The sequence below is a fragment of the Ambystoma mexicanum genome, chromosome 13, assembly GCF_040938575.1.
Source record: "Ambystoma mexicanum isolate Mex_15411 chromosome 13, UKY_AmexF1_1, whole genome shotgun sequence".
In the NCBI taxonomy this organism is placed as follows: Eukaryota; Metazoa; Chordata; class Amphibia; order Caudata; family Ambystomatidae; genus Ambystoma; species Ambystoma mexicanum.
Window position 1 is genome coordinate 159,217,160 of NC_090938.1, and position 14,730 is coordinate 159,231,889.

General features: G+C 45.9%; 1 protein-coding gene across 1 annotated transcript in view; it reads right to left on the bottom strand.

Annotated features, from left to right (window-relative positions):
* The window catches only part of ITPR3 (inositol 1,4,5-trisphosphate receptor type 3), a 510,867-nt gene that overhangs the window by 86,722 nt on the left and 409,415 nt on the right, over positions 1-14,730 (bottom strand). Inside the window, exons 41-42 of the mRNA XM_069633522.1 lie at positions 10,870-11,054; positions 4,681-4,881 (exon numbers count right to left, since the gene is read on the bottom strand). Of these exons, the coding sequence (XP_069489623.1) occupies positions 4,681-4,881; positions 10,870-11,054 (386 nt within the window). The remainder of the gene's footprint in view (positions 1-4,680; positions 4,882-10,869; positions 11,055-14,730) is intronic.

Genomic DNA, 14,730 nt, shown 5'->3' on the forward strand with positions numbered 1-14,730 from the left:
CAGTCAGGTTGGCTTTCTCTTTGCTCAGGTTTATCAGACTTCCATTACATAGTAGGCTTCTACAGCTTTGACGGTTTCTTAAATTCTTGGGGCTCTGCATGGCCCTATAGCCCTCTGACAAACCAGAGCAAAGAGAGAGTGAGCCGATCAGGCTTGAGCAACCTCCGCTTCACCAGCCGTAACAGTCAAAGTTTGTACCAGTTACTTACGTCTTCTCGCCGCGAGCGTTCGCTTCCCTGCTGTAGCATTCCCTAAGCAGCACAAGCATTTCTTGTGCAGAGCTCCTGAATCTGGATCTCCCTCTGCACTCTGGTCTCAGCATCGGTTACCGGGTTCCAAGCCCTCCACAGCTCATTTGTGATCACGCCACCAGATGAGACCCCCACTCTTCCGTCATCTCCGCTTCGTTCCCGACCTGAACTCTCTGGACAGTCGGCAAGCCATCATTCAGCTTGTGGTTTCCTCACCCTCGATGCCACCACTGGTTCCACTGTCTTGCATTGCTCTGCCCCCTCAAGGACGTATTCTCCACAGAGGCTTGCCTCTGCATAGGAGTCACTCTCCTCCCTGTGTCGGAGTTCCCCTCCCATTCACAGTTCCTTTTGTGTTTATCTACGTCATCGGAGACAAAAAGGATGTGTCCTTCTTCCTTGACTGTGGCGCTCTGATAAAATCCAGCATTACCTGAAGCCAAAGGGATGGAAGGAATGTCACTGGTTGGTTGAGCCAAAAAAGGAGTAAAAATTGTTTTTTCAAGTCCCATGTAGGCAGACAAGGTATTACGGACTGGGAGTTTCTTATCAAACCGGGTGTCCTTGTCCTCGAGAGAGGAGTCACTCCCAGTGAGCTCCCACTTGCCCAGACTCCTAGGGATCTTTTGGAGGGGGCACACCTGCCCAGCCTCACAGGGTGTTGCTCCCCCCTGGGGAAAAGGGATGAATTGGCCCAAATTTGTCAAACTACCCAAGGGAAAATAATCTTCTGCCCAAGGCCTCATGATCTAGAAAGCCTAACTTACTTTGTGGGAGTGACTGAATGACAGAGTGTGGATAAATGAATGAGTCTGCAGTGAAAATATGTGAACGTCATGGTAACTAAGCATTCTTTTTCAGGGGATGAGAGAAGGCAATAACCTAGGTGATATAAACAAAGCAAGCAGGACTAACGGTCTCTGAAGATCATTTCAGAACATTTTTGATTGTCTTTCAATCTCAAATCTAGCTAAACCTCGATGCAGACCACAGGTTCATCCAGGTGGTCTGAACCTTAAAGCTTCTCTTCCCTGTAGAGGACTTATTTGATGGACAGAGAAAGTATTATTCTTATTAGTCCAGCCTTAAATGGTTATATACTCCCCTTACTTTACTTCTACAGTGGGCAGGGTTATTCCCAAGGAAGGCCTTGGGCGTAAGGTAAGGTAACATTTCTTCAATCTTCTGTGACACAATCAGTTAAGGTATTTCATTGCTAAGAAATGGCCCTGCCATGAGTCAAATCACATTGCTTTTCTGTTGTGGTAATCTAGATTTGTTTTAACGGTCGTCACGTCTACTGCAGAGTCTTCTTCCAGGGGGACATTGTTTGAGCTAATGACTGTAGTAATGCATCCATCTTATTGTGGCTCTTCTACCTGGGCATTTGATGTGCACTTCTGTCAGAATCAAGATCCAAAGATTTGGCTCTTACTGAAGCTCGGGAGCGTCGATCAGGATCCGTTGATCTTGCAGCGGAACGTCTAAGAGGTCTCGAGTCGAATATGTGGAGTCTGTCCTGATAGTCCAGCCTGCCAGTCAAGTTTTAATGTGCATGTCAGAAAGTCTCCCCTCCAGCACAGTCCACAACAAGGAGTGGGAAACCCTCTTGGGGCAGAAAACCCCTGTGCACTTTGGTAATACTTCTAGGTCCAAGAGGAGTTGGTATACACTGTGGGCCACAGCAAAGTAGAATAGCAGGGCAACAGTGGATCACAGTGACCTAAGAAACAGAAGGACTGTGGAACTTGGCAGCGTAGAGCAAAGGTTAAGTACTGCACTGAGCAGCGAGGGAGAGCAGATAAGTACTGATGAGTAGCGTAGGAACAGGTAAGTGCTGGAAGGAGCAGCGAAGAAGAGAAGTAGTGTCAGGGAGTGGAGACAGAAAGAGACTTCGAGTAGAAAGGAGGAATAGGAACATAGAACATGGGAAGTCAAGACAAGAACCCAAGTTCAAAGGCAGCACAAGGAATAGTTTAAATACAAGTGAAAACACACAAGCGTATGCTTACCAAGCCAAAAGAATTGCCATGTGGCAACTCCACAGTAAACCGGAGTATAGGTCCTGGTAGCATAGTGACGTGTAAGTTCAGTGCGTCAGAGACTAGAATGCTGAGATGTGTTTCGAAAAGGTGTAGCGGGCCAATACGTTTCCCCTGTAGCAGGGAATCATGACAGCTTCTTGTAGCACCAGTCTGAGATGTTCTCATTTTTGACTGATTGATAATGCAGAAGCCTTGCTGAGTTATTGTGACACCTGTACCTGCACCTGCAAGGCTCTACTAGTAATTCCTCTTGCATTCCTCCTCCATCCCATGATCCAGGAACGTTTGCTGAGATTCAGATGGTAACCATCGTCCAGGCCCTTGCAAGGGTTCTACGTTGCGCAAGCTTCACTATCTCCCTCTCCCTGCCAGGATCATATTCAAAACTGCTTGAATCGCCTAGAAAGCAGTCTGAAACGGAACCCCAACATACATGGCGGCTAAACGCCACACTTCTGAAGGCATTCACACCTCAGCTAGCAAAACTAACAAAAGGTTTGAGCCTAAGAGAGCCCATAAAGAGAAGACTTGCAATTAGTCCTTCTCTTGCCACCTCCCGACCATCTGGAACTCGATCCCAAAAGATGTGTTAATTGCTCCATCATTCTCCAGTTCTGCAAAACACTAAAAATGTGGCTCTTTCAACAATACCTGTCGGACTAACGAAAATCACTCCCTCCACCAATAGTGCTGCAATACTGTACACAAATAAAATGTCAAGGACAATGGTGGCACTCTCCCATTGTAAAGCACTGCGCTGCTCTCGAGCTATGTCCATGCTATAAACAAATAAATAAAAAATAGGATTGTTAATTTCTTCATTCAGGGTCCAAGGAAAGTTGATGTTCCTCGTCCCTTCAGGACATTGGAATACTTCTTAAAAAATAAACCCATTCCCCATCTAAATCTTAGAGGCAGGTCTTGCCTCTTAGTCATTGGGTTGTCCTTGAAGATTCGGCAACAGGGTGTGGTAGGTCAGCTCAGGTGGTGTGTGGCAGCACAACCTATCATAGAACACAGAGAGCCACATGTAAGTAAGTAGTTAGGTCAATGCGCCTCAGCTTTGTGCACGAACTTTCTTCTGTTGAGTCTGTCGTCAGCCCTAAAATTTTCAATGGATGCAGTTGCCTGTTGGTCACTTGCGGTCCTTCTTAAAGGGATATCATCTTTAAAGTAATATCCCTCACACAGCAAGCCTCAGGAATAATTAATTGTTGATAACAAGATGTCCTCCTACCCCTCCCAAGTACCTGGCAGAAAGTATTCAAAGATATGTCCCTATATACTGCTCTAGAAATGTTGGATTTTTCTTTCTGTTGGAGAACCCAGTATAAGGCTAGTTCAAGGATGTCTCCCTATATCAGACCTCAAGGACTAGGAGGCCTTCACTTGTGTTGCGTTGGTACACTTTTGGTGCAGTGGTACACTTTTGGTGCAGTGGTAGTCTTTAAAACACAAAGCATGTGTTATACAGTTTACCCAACTATACACATTATGAGTAGTTTAGTTTAGTTTATTATTTGTAACGCGCACCTAACCCTGAGGTATCTGGGCGCTTGAGCTTACGACATAGTTACAGATGCATAGAGTTAGAGTACATTGGAAAGCAATGTTGGTCGACCATAGGTTACAGGTTAGTCGGTTTGCATGTTAATACAAGTAAGAGCATAGAATTGTTTCTGGCGGTTACAGTTTGGTCGACAGTGCAACAGATATATAAACAGTGGCCCATATGTCAGGGTGCAAAGGTTTCAGCAGAAGAGGATTGAGGGTGAGCCTAGGGCTTGTTAGTACAAGTAGTGAGGAGTTTATTGCATGCAGTATTTTGGAACTAACCTTGTGCTAAAGATACTGCATGGTTAGGGGTCGAAATGCCCCTTAGAAATCAGAGATATTTACCCATAAAACCTACATGAAAGGGGGAGTTAATTTTTCTAAACCGCCGACCTTCTATTATATCGCAATTTACCAAAACCGTTTGCTGCCTCATTTGCAGGCAAATATGAATTGGGGCACAATGGAGGTCAGAATAGAAGTGCAAAATGCAGAGGAGGGCCAGTGCAGAAGCTTCTGTGCAGTACTTTCCCCTGGGCTAGCAATGGTGTGAACCACTGCGGTCCCATATGCATCCCATTCCATCAAACAGAGATGGAAGGGTGCCCTTTTCATTTTTTTTTTAAATACAGCCATTGGTTATTTGAGAGAAAGGGCATGCCATTTTCTTTTGTAATAGACATGCTGGTATGTATGACCTTACCATTCTAGATTTGGTAAGGGCATCATTTTTAAGAACCTCTGGGGAAAAACCTGTATGAAGTATTCATGATGGAAACACCACAAAAGGCCTGGTGAGAGTAATGTCTCCCTCCCCGCGGCCGCCCTACCTGGTTCTCGTGACACGGCCCTTGGCAGTACTCGGTGAGCGTTTCCAGCGTCTGGATGATGAGCTCCACGTTCTTCTCGTTGATATACAGACCCAGGAGCCCCAGGCCCCCTGTGGTGCTGCCACACATGATGTCCAGGAACTGAAGCGTCTCACACACCAAGTTATAGTTGCTCTTATTGTTTTGGCTTCGTAGGAAATTCTGCCAGGAAATACAAATAACAGATATTCTGTGACACAAAAATACTTTAATTGAAGACTAACTTTGCAGCCAGCTTGATGCCAGACACTCATTAACAACCTCTGCCTGCACCTGTCGTATAGATGTTGGCACTGGAATGGTTTAAAACGCCCAAACCGACACACTGCTAAACGTATGACCATAGGAGAAGGGGACAATGCTTCCTTTCACTCACCTGCAGGTCCCAAAAGCAGTTCCCGTCACTCAACGGCAGGTTAGGGAAGTGGTTCATGTCACTCACTGGCAGGTTACGGAAGTGGTTCCTATCACTCACCTGCAGGTCCTAAAAGTAGTTCCTCTCACTCACTGGCAGGTTAGGGAAGTGGTTTCTGTAATTAGGCGGTCGGGGACGTGGATGCTGTCACTCACAAGCAGGTTAGGGAAGTGGTTCATGTCACTCACTGGCAGGTTAGGGAAGTGGTTCCTATCACTCACCTGCAGGTCCCAAAAGCAGTTCCCGTCACTCAACGGCAGGTTAGGGAAGTGGTTCTTGTCACTCACTTGCAGGTTAGGGAAATGGTTCCTGTAACTTATTAGGGGGTCGGGGACGTGGATGCTGTCACTCACCCGCAGGTTAGGGAAGATGTTCCTGTAACTTATTAGGGGGTCGGGGACGTGGATGCTGTCACTCACTTGCAGGTTAGGTAAATGGTTCCTGTAACTTATTAGGGGGTCGGGACGTGGATGCTGTCACTCACCGGCATGTTAGGGAAGTGGTTCCTGTCACTCACCGGCAGGTTAGGGAATTGGTTCCTGTTGCTCACCGGCCTGTTAGGGAACTTGTTCCTGTCACTCACCAGCAAGTTAGGGAAGTGGTTCCTGTCACTCACCGGCAGGATAGGGAAGGGCTTCCTGTCGCTTATTAAGCACTTGGGGACGTGGTTGCTGTAACTCAACAGCAGCTTAGAGAGGCTTTTATCATTCATCTGCAGGTTAGGGAAATGGTTCCTGTAACTTATTAGGGGGTCGGGACGTGGATGCTGTCACTCACCGGCAGGTTAGGGAAGTGGTTCCTGTCACTCACCGGCAGGTTAGGGAAGTGGTTCCTGTTGCTCTTCCGACTGTCCGTGTCCCGGTGGTACTCATTAACATTGGGAAGTCGACCGAGATGTTTTTTCAGCCTTTTTCCACTTGATGGTTTCCGGTCTCTCTTTTACTACCTTCGGACCAAGGACACATATGCGAACCAGGTAATCTCTCCGTTTGCTCCTGGTCCTACCGGATAATTCTCCGAGTCATTGTGCACTTGCCTACTGATGAGTTCTCTCACCACGGCATCTAATTATGGTTTCCTACCAATTACAGGTCCCTCTTTTCTGCCTTTGTTGTACGCGAATCACCTTTTGGACCCTCATACACTTCATCAGACGGTCGGACTCTGCGACACCAGCCATCAGTACCCCACGTCCATTGGCTCACTTAGACAGCAGCCCTTTTCAAGTAAGCATTTTTCTTCATTATTCAGCCATTCCTGCCCGGTCCTGTTGCACCCCCGGCTCCCTCCGGCGGGTGGGTGACACACAGGGACCCATGCATCACTCCTCCAAAGGGGACCCAAGGCCACAATTTATATTCTCTGCCCCCTCCCTGGGGGGAGACGCATCGGAATTACTTCCGAGTTCTCCCCGACTCCGTGTGAGGATTAATGAGTTTGTGGCCATGAGATACATCTACAGACTCGACTATTATCGTTGTCTGTTTTTGCATTTGTGCTTTACGCTTTACATGTAACAGGCATCCTGTACTGTCCCGCCTCCATGGTTGATCCATTCTCAAGTTTCAATCGCAATTTGTCTTTCAGATTCACTCCAGTCCCCCCCCCCCCTTTTTGTTTACAGGGTCTTGCCAAACACTGCCCTGATGAAGGCGGAGGACAATCCTTGGATATGAAAAACACTTTCTTCTTGTCTTTATCCAATCCTGTTCCGCCGAAACGCTTTTCTTCTATCAGAGGGGAATTACAGGTCCTTCACAGCATCACCTGTGGACACTAGGATCTCTCTCTTTTTTTGCCTATGTGACATGTATCCATTAATGGGACCATGTCCTTTCTGTTAAACATGTATCTAATTTTTTGCTTCCCCCCAAAGCGTTGGCAGACCCCATTCTCATCCCTGAGTCCTTGGGGATTGATTCAAAACACTGAAGAATATTCATTTTTGAGTTTCTATAATTTCAAATAGAGACAGTATGGTACTTATCACTATATTTACTCTAATGTTTAGAATATTCATTTTTGAGTTTCTATAATTTCAAATAGAGACAGTATGGTACTTATCACTATATTTACTCTAATGTTTTGCTATTTGATCTATTCCAATACTCTAGTGATAAATAACTGTTGTTTGGCTAATAGGAAAATTGTCGTATGTATTTTTATGTATGTCTTCTTTTTGATGCACTAATCCTTCTCCTTTTTTCCCTTTGTGTTAAAATTGTCATTCTTTATTTCCACAAATGGAAGATTTGTATTTATGTCTTCAATTATATATGTACCTCCAAGTTGGTTTTTATTATATGCACTAAGTTGTGATATAAAAGTTTCTTTTCTAAAAAACCTTTTTTTGTTCCATTATTGTGGAAGTTTCCAGCACACCTTCTGTGCATGTAAATTTTGATAAATTATCAAGACTATATGGGTTGAGACCAGGTGAACCTTTCCAATTTATTTAGACTTCACAGTAGCCAACCCAACACATACCAGTATCCTTTCTTTCTTGTTGAGATCCTGTTGCTCACCGGCCTGTTAGGGAACTTGTTCCTGTCACTCACCAGCAAGTTAGGGAAGTGGTTCCTGTCACTCACTGGCAGGATAGGGAAGGGTTTCCCGTCACTTATTAAGCACTTGGGGACGTGGTTGCTGTAACTCAACAGCAGCTTAGAAAGGCTTTTATCATTCATCTACTTGTTAGGGAAGTGGTTCCTGTAACTTATTAGGGGGTCGGGGACGTGGATGCTGTCACTCACTTGTAGGTTAGGTAAATGGTTCCTGTAACTTATTAGGGGGTCGGGACGTGGATGCTCTCACTCACCGGCTGGTTAGGGAAGTGGTTCCTGTCACTCACCGGCAGGTTAGGGAAGTGGTTCCTGTTGCTCACCGGCCTGTTAGAGAACTTGTTCCTGTCACTCACCAGCAACTTAGGGAAGTGGTTCCTGTCACTCACCGGCAGGATAGGGAAGGGTTTCCTGTCACTTATTAAGCACTTGGGGACGTGGTTGCTGTAACTCAACAGCAGCTTAGAGAGGCTTTTATCATTCATCTGCAGGTTAGGGAAATGGTTCCTGTAACTTATTAGGGGGTCGGGGACGTGGATGCTGTCACTCACCGGCAGGTTAGGGAAAATGTTCCTGTACCTCACCAGCAGGTTAGGGAAATGGTTCCCGTCATTAATGGGCAGTGGTTACTGTCACTCATCAGCAGGTTAGGGAAAAAGTTCCTGTCACTTATTAGGTGGTTGGGACGTGGCTGCTATTCACTGGCAGGTTAGGGAAGTGTTTCCCTTCATTCGACGGCAAGTCAGGGAAATGGTTCCTGCCACTTATTAGGAGGTCAGGGATGTGGATGCTGTCACTTTCCGGCAGGTTAGGGAAGTGGATCCTGTCACTGACTTGCAAGTTAGAGAAGTGGTTCCTGTCACTCACCGGCAGGATAGGGAAGGGTTTCTCATCACTTATTGAGCGCTCGGGGACGTGGTTGCTGTAACTCAACAGCAGTTTAGAGAGGCTTTTATCATTCATCTGCTTGTTAGGGAAGTGGTTCCTGTCACTTATTAGGAGGTCGGGATGTGGTTGCTATTCACCGGCAGGTTAGGGAAGTGCTTTTCGTCATTCGACGGCAGGTTAGGGAAATGGTTCCTGACACTTATTAGGAGGTCAGGGACGTGGTTGCTGTCACTCACTGGCGGGTTAGGGAAGTGGTTCCCGTCATTAACGGGCAGTGGTTACTCTCACTCACCAGTAGGTTAGGAAAATACTTCCTATCACTTATTAGGTATTCGTGGTGTGGTTGCTATTCACCGGCAGGTTAGGGAAATGGTTCCTGACACTTATTAGGAGGTTAGGACTGTGGTTCCTGTCACTCACCAGCAGGTTAGGGAAGTGGTTCCCATCATTCATCAGCAGGTTAGGGAAGTGGTTTCTGTCACTTATTAGGAAGTCAGGGATGTGGTTGCTGTCATTCATTGGCAAGTTAGTGCAGTGGTTCCTGTCACTCACCAGGAGGTTAAGGAAATGGTTCCTGCCACTTATTAGGAGGTCAGGGACGTGGTTGCTGTCACTCACCGGCAGGTTAGGGAAGTGGTTACCGTCATTTACCAGCAGTTTAGGGAAGGTGGTTCCTGTCACTTATAGTCAGGGATGTGGTTGCTGTTACTCACCGGCAGGTTAGGGAAGTGGTCCTGCCACTTATTAGAAAGTCGGGGACGTGGTTGCTATTCAACAGCAGGTTAGGGATATGGTTCCTGCCACTTGGTCGGGGACATGGTTGCTGTCACTCACCGGCAAGTTAGGGCATTGGTTCCTGTTATTCATCAGCCGATTAAGGAAATTGTTCCTGCCACTTACTAGGAGGTCGGGGACGTGGTTGCTGTCACTCACCGGCAGGTTAGGGAAGTGGTTACCCTCATTCACCAGCAGGTTAGGGAAGTGGCTCCTGTCACTTATAGTCAGGGATGTGATTGCTGTTACTCACCGGCAGGTTAGGGAAATGGTTCCTGCCACTTATTAGGAGGTTGGGGTTGCCGTAACTCAACAGCATTTTAGGGAGGTGTTTATGGTACACCTTCTTGTTAGAGAAGGGGGTCCATTCACTAAAATGCAGGTCAGTGATGTGGTTGCTGTCACCCACCTGCAGGTCTGTAATTGGGTCCTTCACTTACCTGCCACCCAGTAATATGGGCATTGTCACTCATCTTCAGGACGGTTCGGTTTCCTGTACTGTCCTCTGGGTCATTGATTCCATTCTTATACCACAGCCAAAGATCAAGGGGAGCTTCTTTTCAATAACCTGTAGGCCTGGTAAGATTCTCTTCATTCATCTGTAAGTCAGTGCTTTAGTTTCCATCTCTGACCCCAGTTCAGTTTGTAGATCTAGTCTGTGACCTGCACGCCTAGTCAGGCTGTCATTCTTTCACATGTAAGCCAGGGATGTGGCTCTGTTCACTCACCTATAGCGTGGAGCTCTGTATCCATTCAGTCGCATGTACGTTTTGGGGGCTCGTAGGTTGTGCATGAGTTCATCAACCAGTAATGTTGGCTTGTGTGTTTTTCCCTAACCAGTGAGATGGGTCGTGGTCGCCTTTCGTCACCTGTAAGCCTTGCTTCTCTTCACATTCATTCACATGTAAGCTTGTTGTGTGGATCATTTAGAACCCGCAAGTAGGGGCTGTGATTCAGTTCCCTTACCTCTTATTCTGGACTCTGGCCTATATGCACGCCATTGATTTGGGGTTGTGATTTTAGTCTCCCACCTGCGAGGTTGGGTTGCGATCCAATCACATCTATGTTGTTGCTGTGGATCCTTCTCCTTGTCTTCAAGTTGGTTCTGTGGTTTCCTCCACTCACCCGCAAGTCTGTTCACTAACCTGTAAGTCAGGAATGTGGATCTGTCCAATCGCATTTAAGTAGATGGTTGTGCTTTTGGTCACTCACCTGCAAGTCTGTTCACTAACCTTGTGGATCTTTCCAATCGCATGCAAGTAGATGGTTGTGCTTTTGTTCACTCACCTGCAAGTCTGTTCTCTAACCTTGTGGATCTGTCCAATCGCATGCAAGTAGATGGTTGTGCTTTTGTTCACTCACCTGCAAGTCTGTTCTCTAACCTTGTGGATCTGTCCAATCGCATGCAAGTAGATGGTTGTGCTTTTGTTCACTCACCTGCAAGTCTGTTCTCTAACCTTGTGGATCTGTCCAATCGCATGCAAGTAGATGGTTGTGCTTTTGTTCACTCACCTGTAAATCGGGGTTGTGATTCTCGCACAGTAGCTGCAAGAAGCGCAGTATCGGCTGCATGATCAGCACCACAGGCCCCATGTCGTTGCTCTCACCGCTCTCGCCCAGTTCATGACCCTTTCGGAAAGCAGCACTCACAGCATGGCGAGACTGGGCCTGGGGCGGCATGTACTGGTTATTCCGTCCTGGGTAAAGAAGCAGAGATTGAGGTTAAAATGGCCAGATGCGTGGGACGGCAGATGCAGCATCCATGCACAAAGGGGGCCCCCCACCCCCCAAGGATGTCACAGAGCTCAGAACCTTCTAAATGTTTGCAAACATTCCTGTGGTATTAATCCTAGTGCTGGTCCCAGCAGCCACAGGGAAAGGCCAAAGGCACATGCATGAAACTGAGAACTGGACATAACACATTGGATTCGAGCAGTGCCCAATCTTACAGGAGATGGGTGTATCCTCGACAGGGGTGCAATGCAGGGGCAATCCTGGATAGAAATGTAATGTTAAAACCCGGGCATATTCGGTATAGGAATATAGTGTGCAAGGCTAGACATAAAGCTAGGATAACATGCTGTGTCCCGGATAGAAATGCATTACTAATACTAGGGTGCCAGGGCATACCCTGCCAATTCCCAGATCCTTGCTGCACAAGGGATACAATGTATCTATTTCATAAAGAGGGAGAGAGGGGGCAGGGCGTGAAATGGAGATTGACAGAAAGAGGAAACGAGAGGGCGGATTCGTCAGTGGCGGTGTGAGAAAGTGAAATGGGACCTGTTTGCAAGAGGACAGTGGTTGGAGTGCGAGGACGGCACCGGGATGTTAAGGTCTTTTTCGTATTTTGCTATGCCACGTTATAATTTGCTGTATCTGGTTTCAGGATTGTTTGCGCACTTCCAGATCATTTTGCCGGCTGGTACCCAACACTTCTTTCCCCAGTACCTGTACCCCTCATTTGTCTACTAATCTGTTCCTCACAACTAACCCACTCACTACTAAAATTTCCCACCACACACAAAGCCCCACACCCGGCCGCCGTAGAGTATTAATCAAGATATGGCTAAGATTTGCTCTCTAGCCCTATAACATCAAGGGCTAAGTAGACAAACCGGTGCACTCTTCTATTCTAGGACTCTCCCCTTTGGTTAAAATATTCCCCAAGTGTCTGTACCAATCTTAGGTACTTGGAACCTGCATCCATGGACACAAGGTTTCTTTTTACATTACACAGAAATTAAGTGCAAAGGGCTAGAGTCACAGGATGGATAGGATGGAGTATCCTGGATAGAAATCCAGTAATCAAAACTTCAGGCACCATTTGTGTCCCAGATAAAATGGAGGTGCTCAAAGCAAGGCTTGCAAGGTATTTCTTGGATAGATATACGATGCACAAAGCTATAGAACGAGGCTGTTTTCTGAATAGAAATACAGTGCTCAAGGCTAGAGTAATGGTCTGTATCCTGAATAGAAATGTAGCGCTATCGTTAGAGAACCAGGGCATTTCCTTATACAAATATAGCGCTAAGGCTAGAGTACTATGGCATATCCTGGATAGAATTTCAGTGCTAAAGGCTAGATTTACAGGGCATACCCTTAGATAGAAATGCAGTGTTTAAAGCTAGCAGGCTGTGTCTTTAAAGACGTGTAGTGCTCAATGTAATGATTGCAGGTCATACCCTGGATAGAAATGAAGTACTTAAGGTTGGTGTCACAGGGTACATCCTGGGTAGAGATTTAAAGCTCAAAGCTAGAGCAGCAACCAGTGTCCATGTTAGAAATGTAAGGCTTACGTCTTAAGGCTAGAGTAGCAGGAAGTGTCCCATGTAGCAATTTAGGCCTGAAAGCTAAAGTATGTCACAGATGGCCTCAAGAAAATATCAACTCTCAAAAACAGTTCATGGGTTTTATTAAAATATTTGTGAACTGCTTCCCTAAGGGCCATCCATCCCTGCATCTCTTGTCTGTGATGAGCTTTGCCCTCCCTAGCCAGACTTCCCTAGTCCCACAATGGTCATTAGTCTGTAACACCTGCTATTGTTAGACTGGCAATTTGTGATAACAGCCTTATCTGGCGGAGACCCTCTGGGGTCTTCTAGGTGGATTGTATCCAGAGGCCTGTGAGGGGTCAGTAATGCAAGGCGGACAACTGCTTGTGTTTTTCTCAGAATAAAACATTTTATTTAAAAAAACAGAATTCAAATATATCCTTGCTAATCCTACTCTATCAGGGCATTTCCTACCTAGTCTAAATGCTAAGGGAATAACTCCTAACATAGACAAACTGGCCCTCACACTAAATAACCAAACATTCAAAGTAAACCATAAACAACATAAAAGAGTGAACAACAAATAACCAGTATTTTGGATGACCGTCGCCTGTTCTGGGTAATTCCCTTCCCCAGGATTGTCCAAAGTCAATTTCCCCAAATGTTCAAAAAGGAGAAAAAGGAAAGTCTTGTACCAGTTCATATAAGTTCCAAGGAAAACCACTGGTAACAGTTCTTCAGCTTTCATCTGAAAAGATCCTCTTCCAATTCCCGCCAAGAAAATAGCACCAATGGTAATCCTGGATATCCTCTGTAGTGTATTTGGTATAATTGTAAGGATGCTTCTTCTTGGGTTGTTCCTGTCCTCTTGACAACCACCCTTCTACTACTGTTGGTGTGGGAACAGGCTCCTTTGTTCAACAGTATGCTACTACTTCCACCAACTTCAATGTAACATCCACTGACAGTACTGTACGCAACCACAGTTCTGGTATTTCTGCTTCAACTTTGTACTTCAGGATTGTTAAGCATTAAAGACAAGACACTTCGACCTCTACAGGTAGGCAAGGCACTCTTCTTTCCTATGCTCCAAGAAAAGGGCAGCCTCATTGCCTCTTCTGTCTGTCTCACTGCCACAAGTATAATCTGCCTCTGCTTCCAGACAACTTTCTCTCCACTTCAACAGTCTCAGCATTACAGATTATTGACTCAATCTTCTTACAAGCACCCAGCTCCCTTCCCCAGCTTTATTCACACGTTCTTGGTTCCGGTGGCTACCTTGAAACTGTATTGCCACACTTCCAACTTTAGGTAACAATGTCACACTTGTATCAGAATACACAGGACTGTTAACTTCATAACCCAGGTGGGTAGATTTAAAAAGGGCTTGCTTCAATATTGAAAGGGTTAGACTCTTGGCTTGGGTAATGCTTCTTCTTAATAGTACAACAACTTCAGCGTTTTAAGAATACTTGCTCTTAAACTTACAAGCTTTAGTCTTCAAAGGAGAAACCGATTTAGGGATACATGACCACTCTTTAAGGTAGATCTTTAACCTTGAATAACTGTGTTTGTATTCCAACGTATTAACACAGGGATTCTTTCAACTCCTGTCGGGAATCATAACTGGTCACACGTGACCTCCCTTTGATGCCATACATTCTTGTAACAATTGTGAAGGTCAATGTTAGACTTTTCAGAATGATTTAGAAAGTGGTCTCCCTTTAATTGGAGAAACGCGACAACACTGGCAACATTGGGAAATGAAATGTTTTTCTTCTCACACGAGCACTACGACTTTTACTAAAAGTGACCATGATACCATAATAAGACTCTTCAAAACGCCAAACTGTTTATACTCACTTCTATTCCTACGTGAGTCACTTTAGAGCTGGTAACAGTTAACATCAAGGCTTTCGGAGTGAACCTCAATGGCAAGCTTCACTCAACGGCTCCAGGAACACTGCGGTTGCAGGCTGCTTCACCTTCCCGACTTCTTCCTCTTCTACTACGGCTTTAGGCACACTTGGGACCCACACTCTTCTGCAGCATGGGTGTTCCCGGTCTGGCCACGCCAACTGGGAGTCTCCTTCATTCC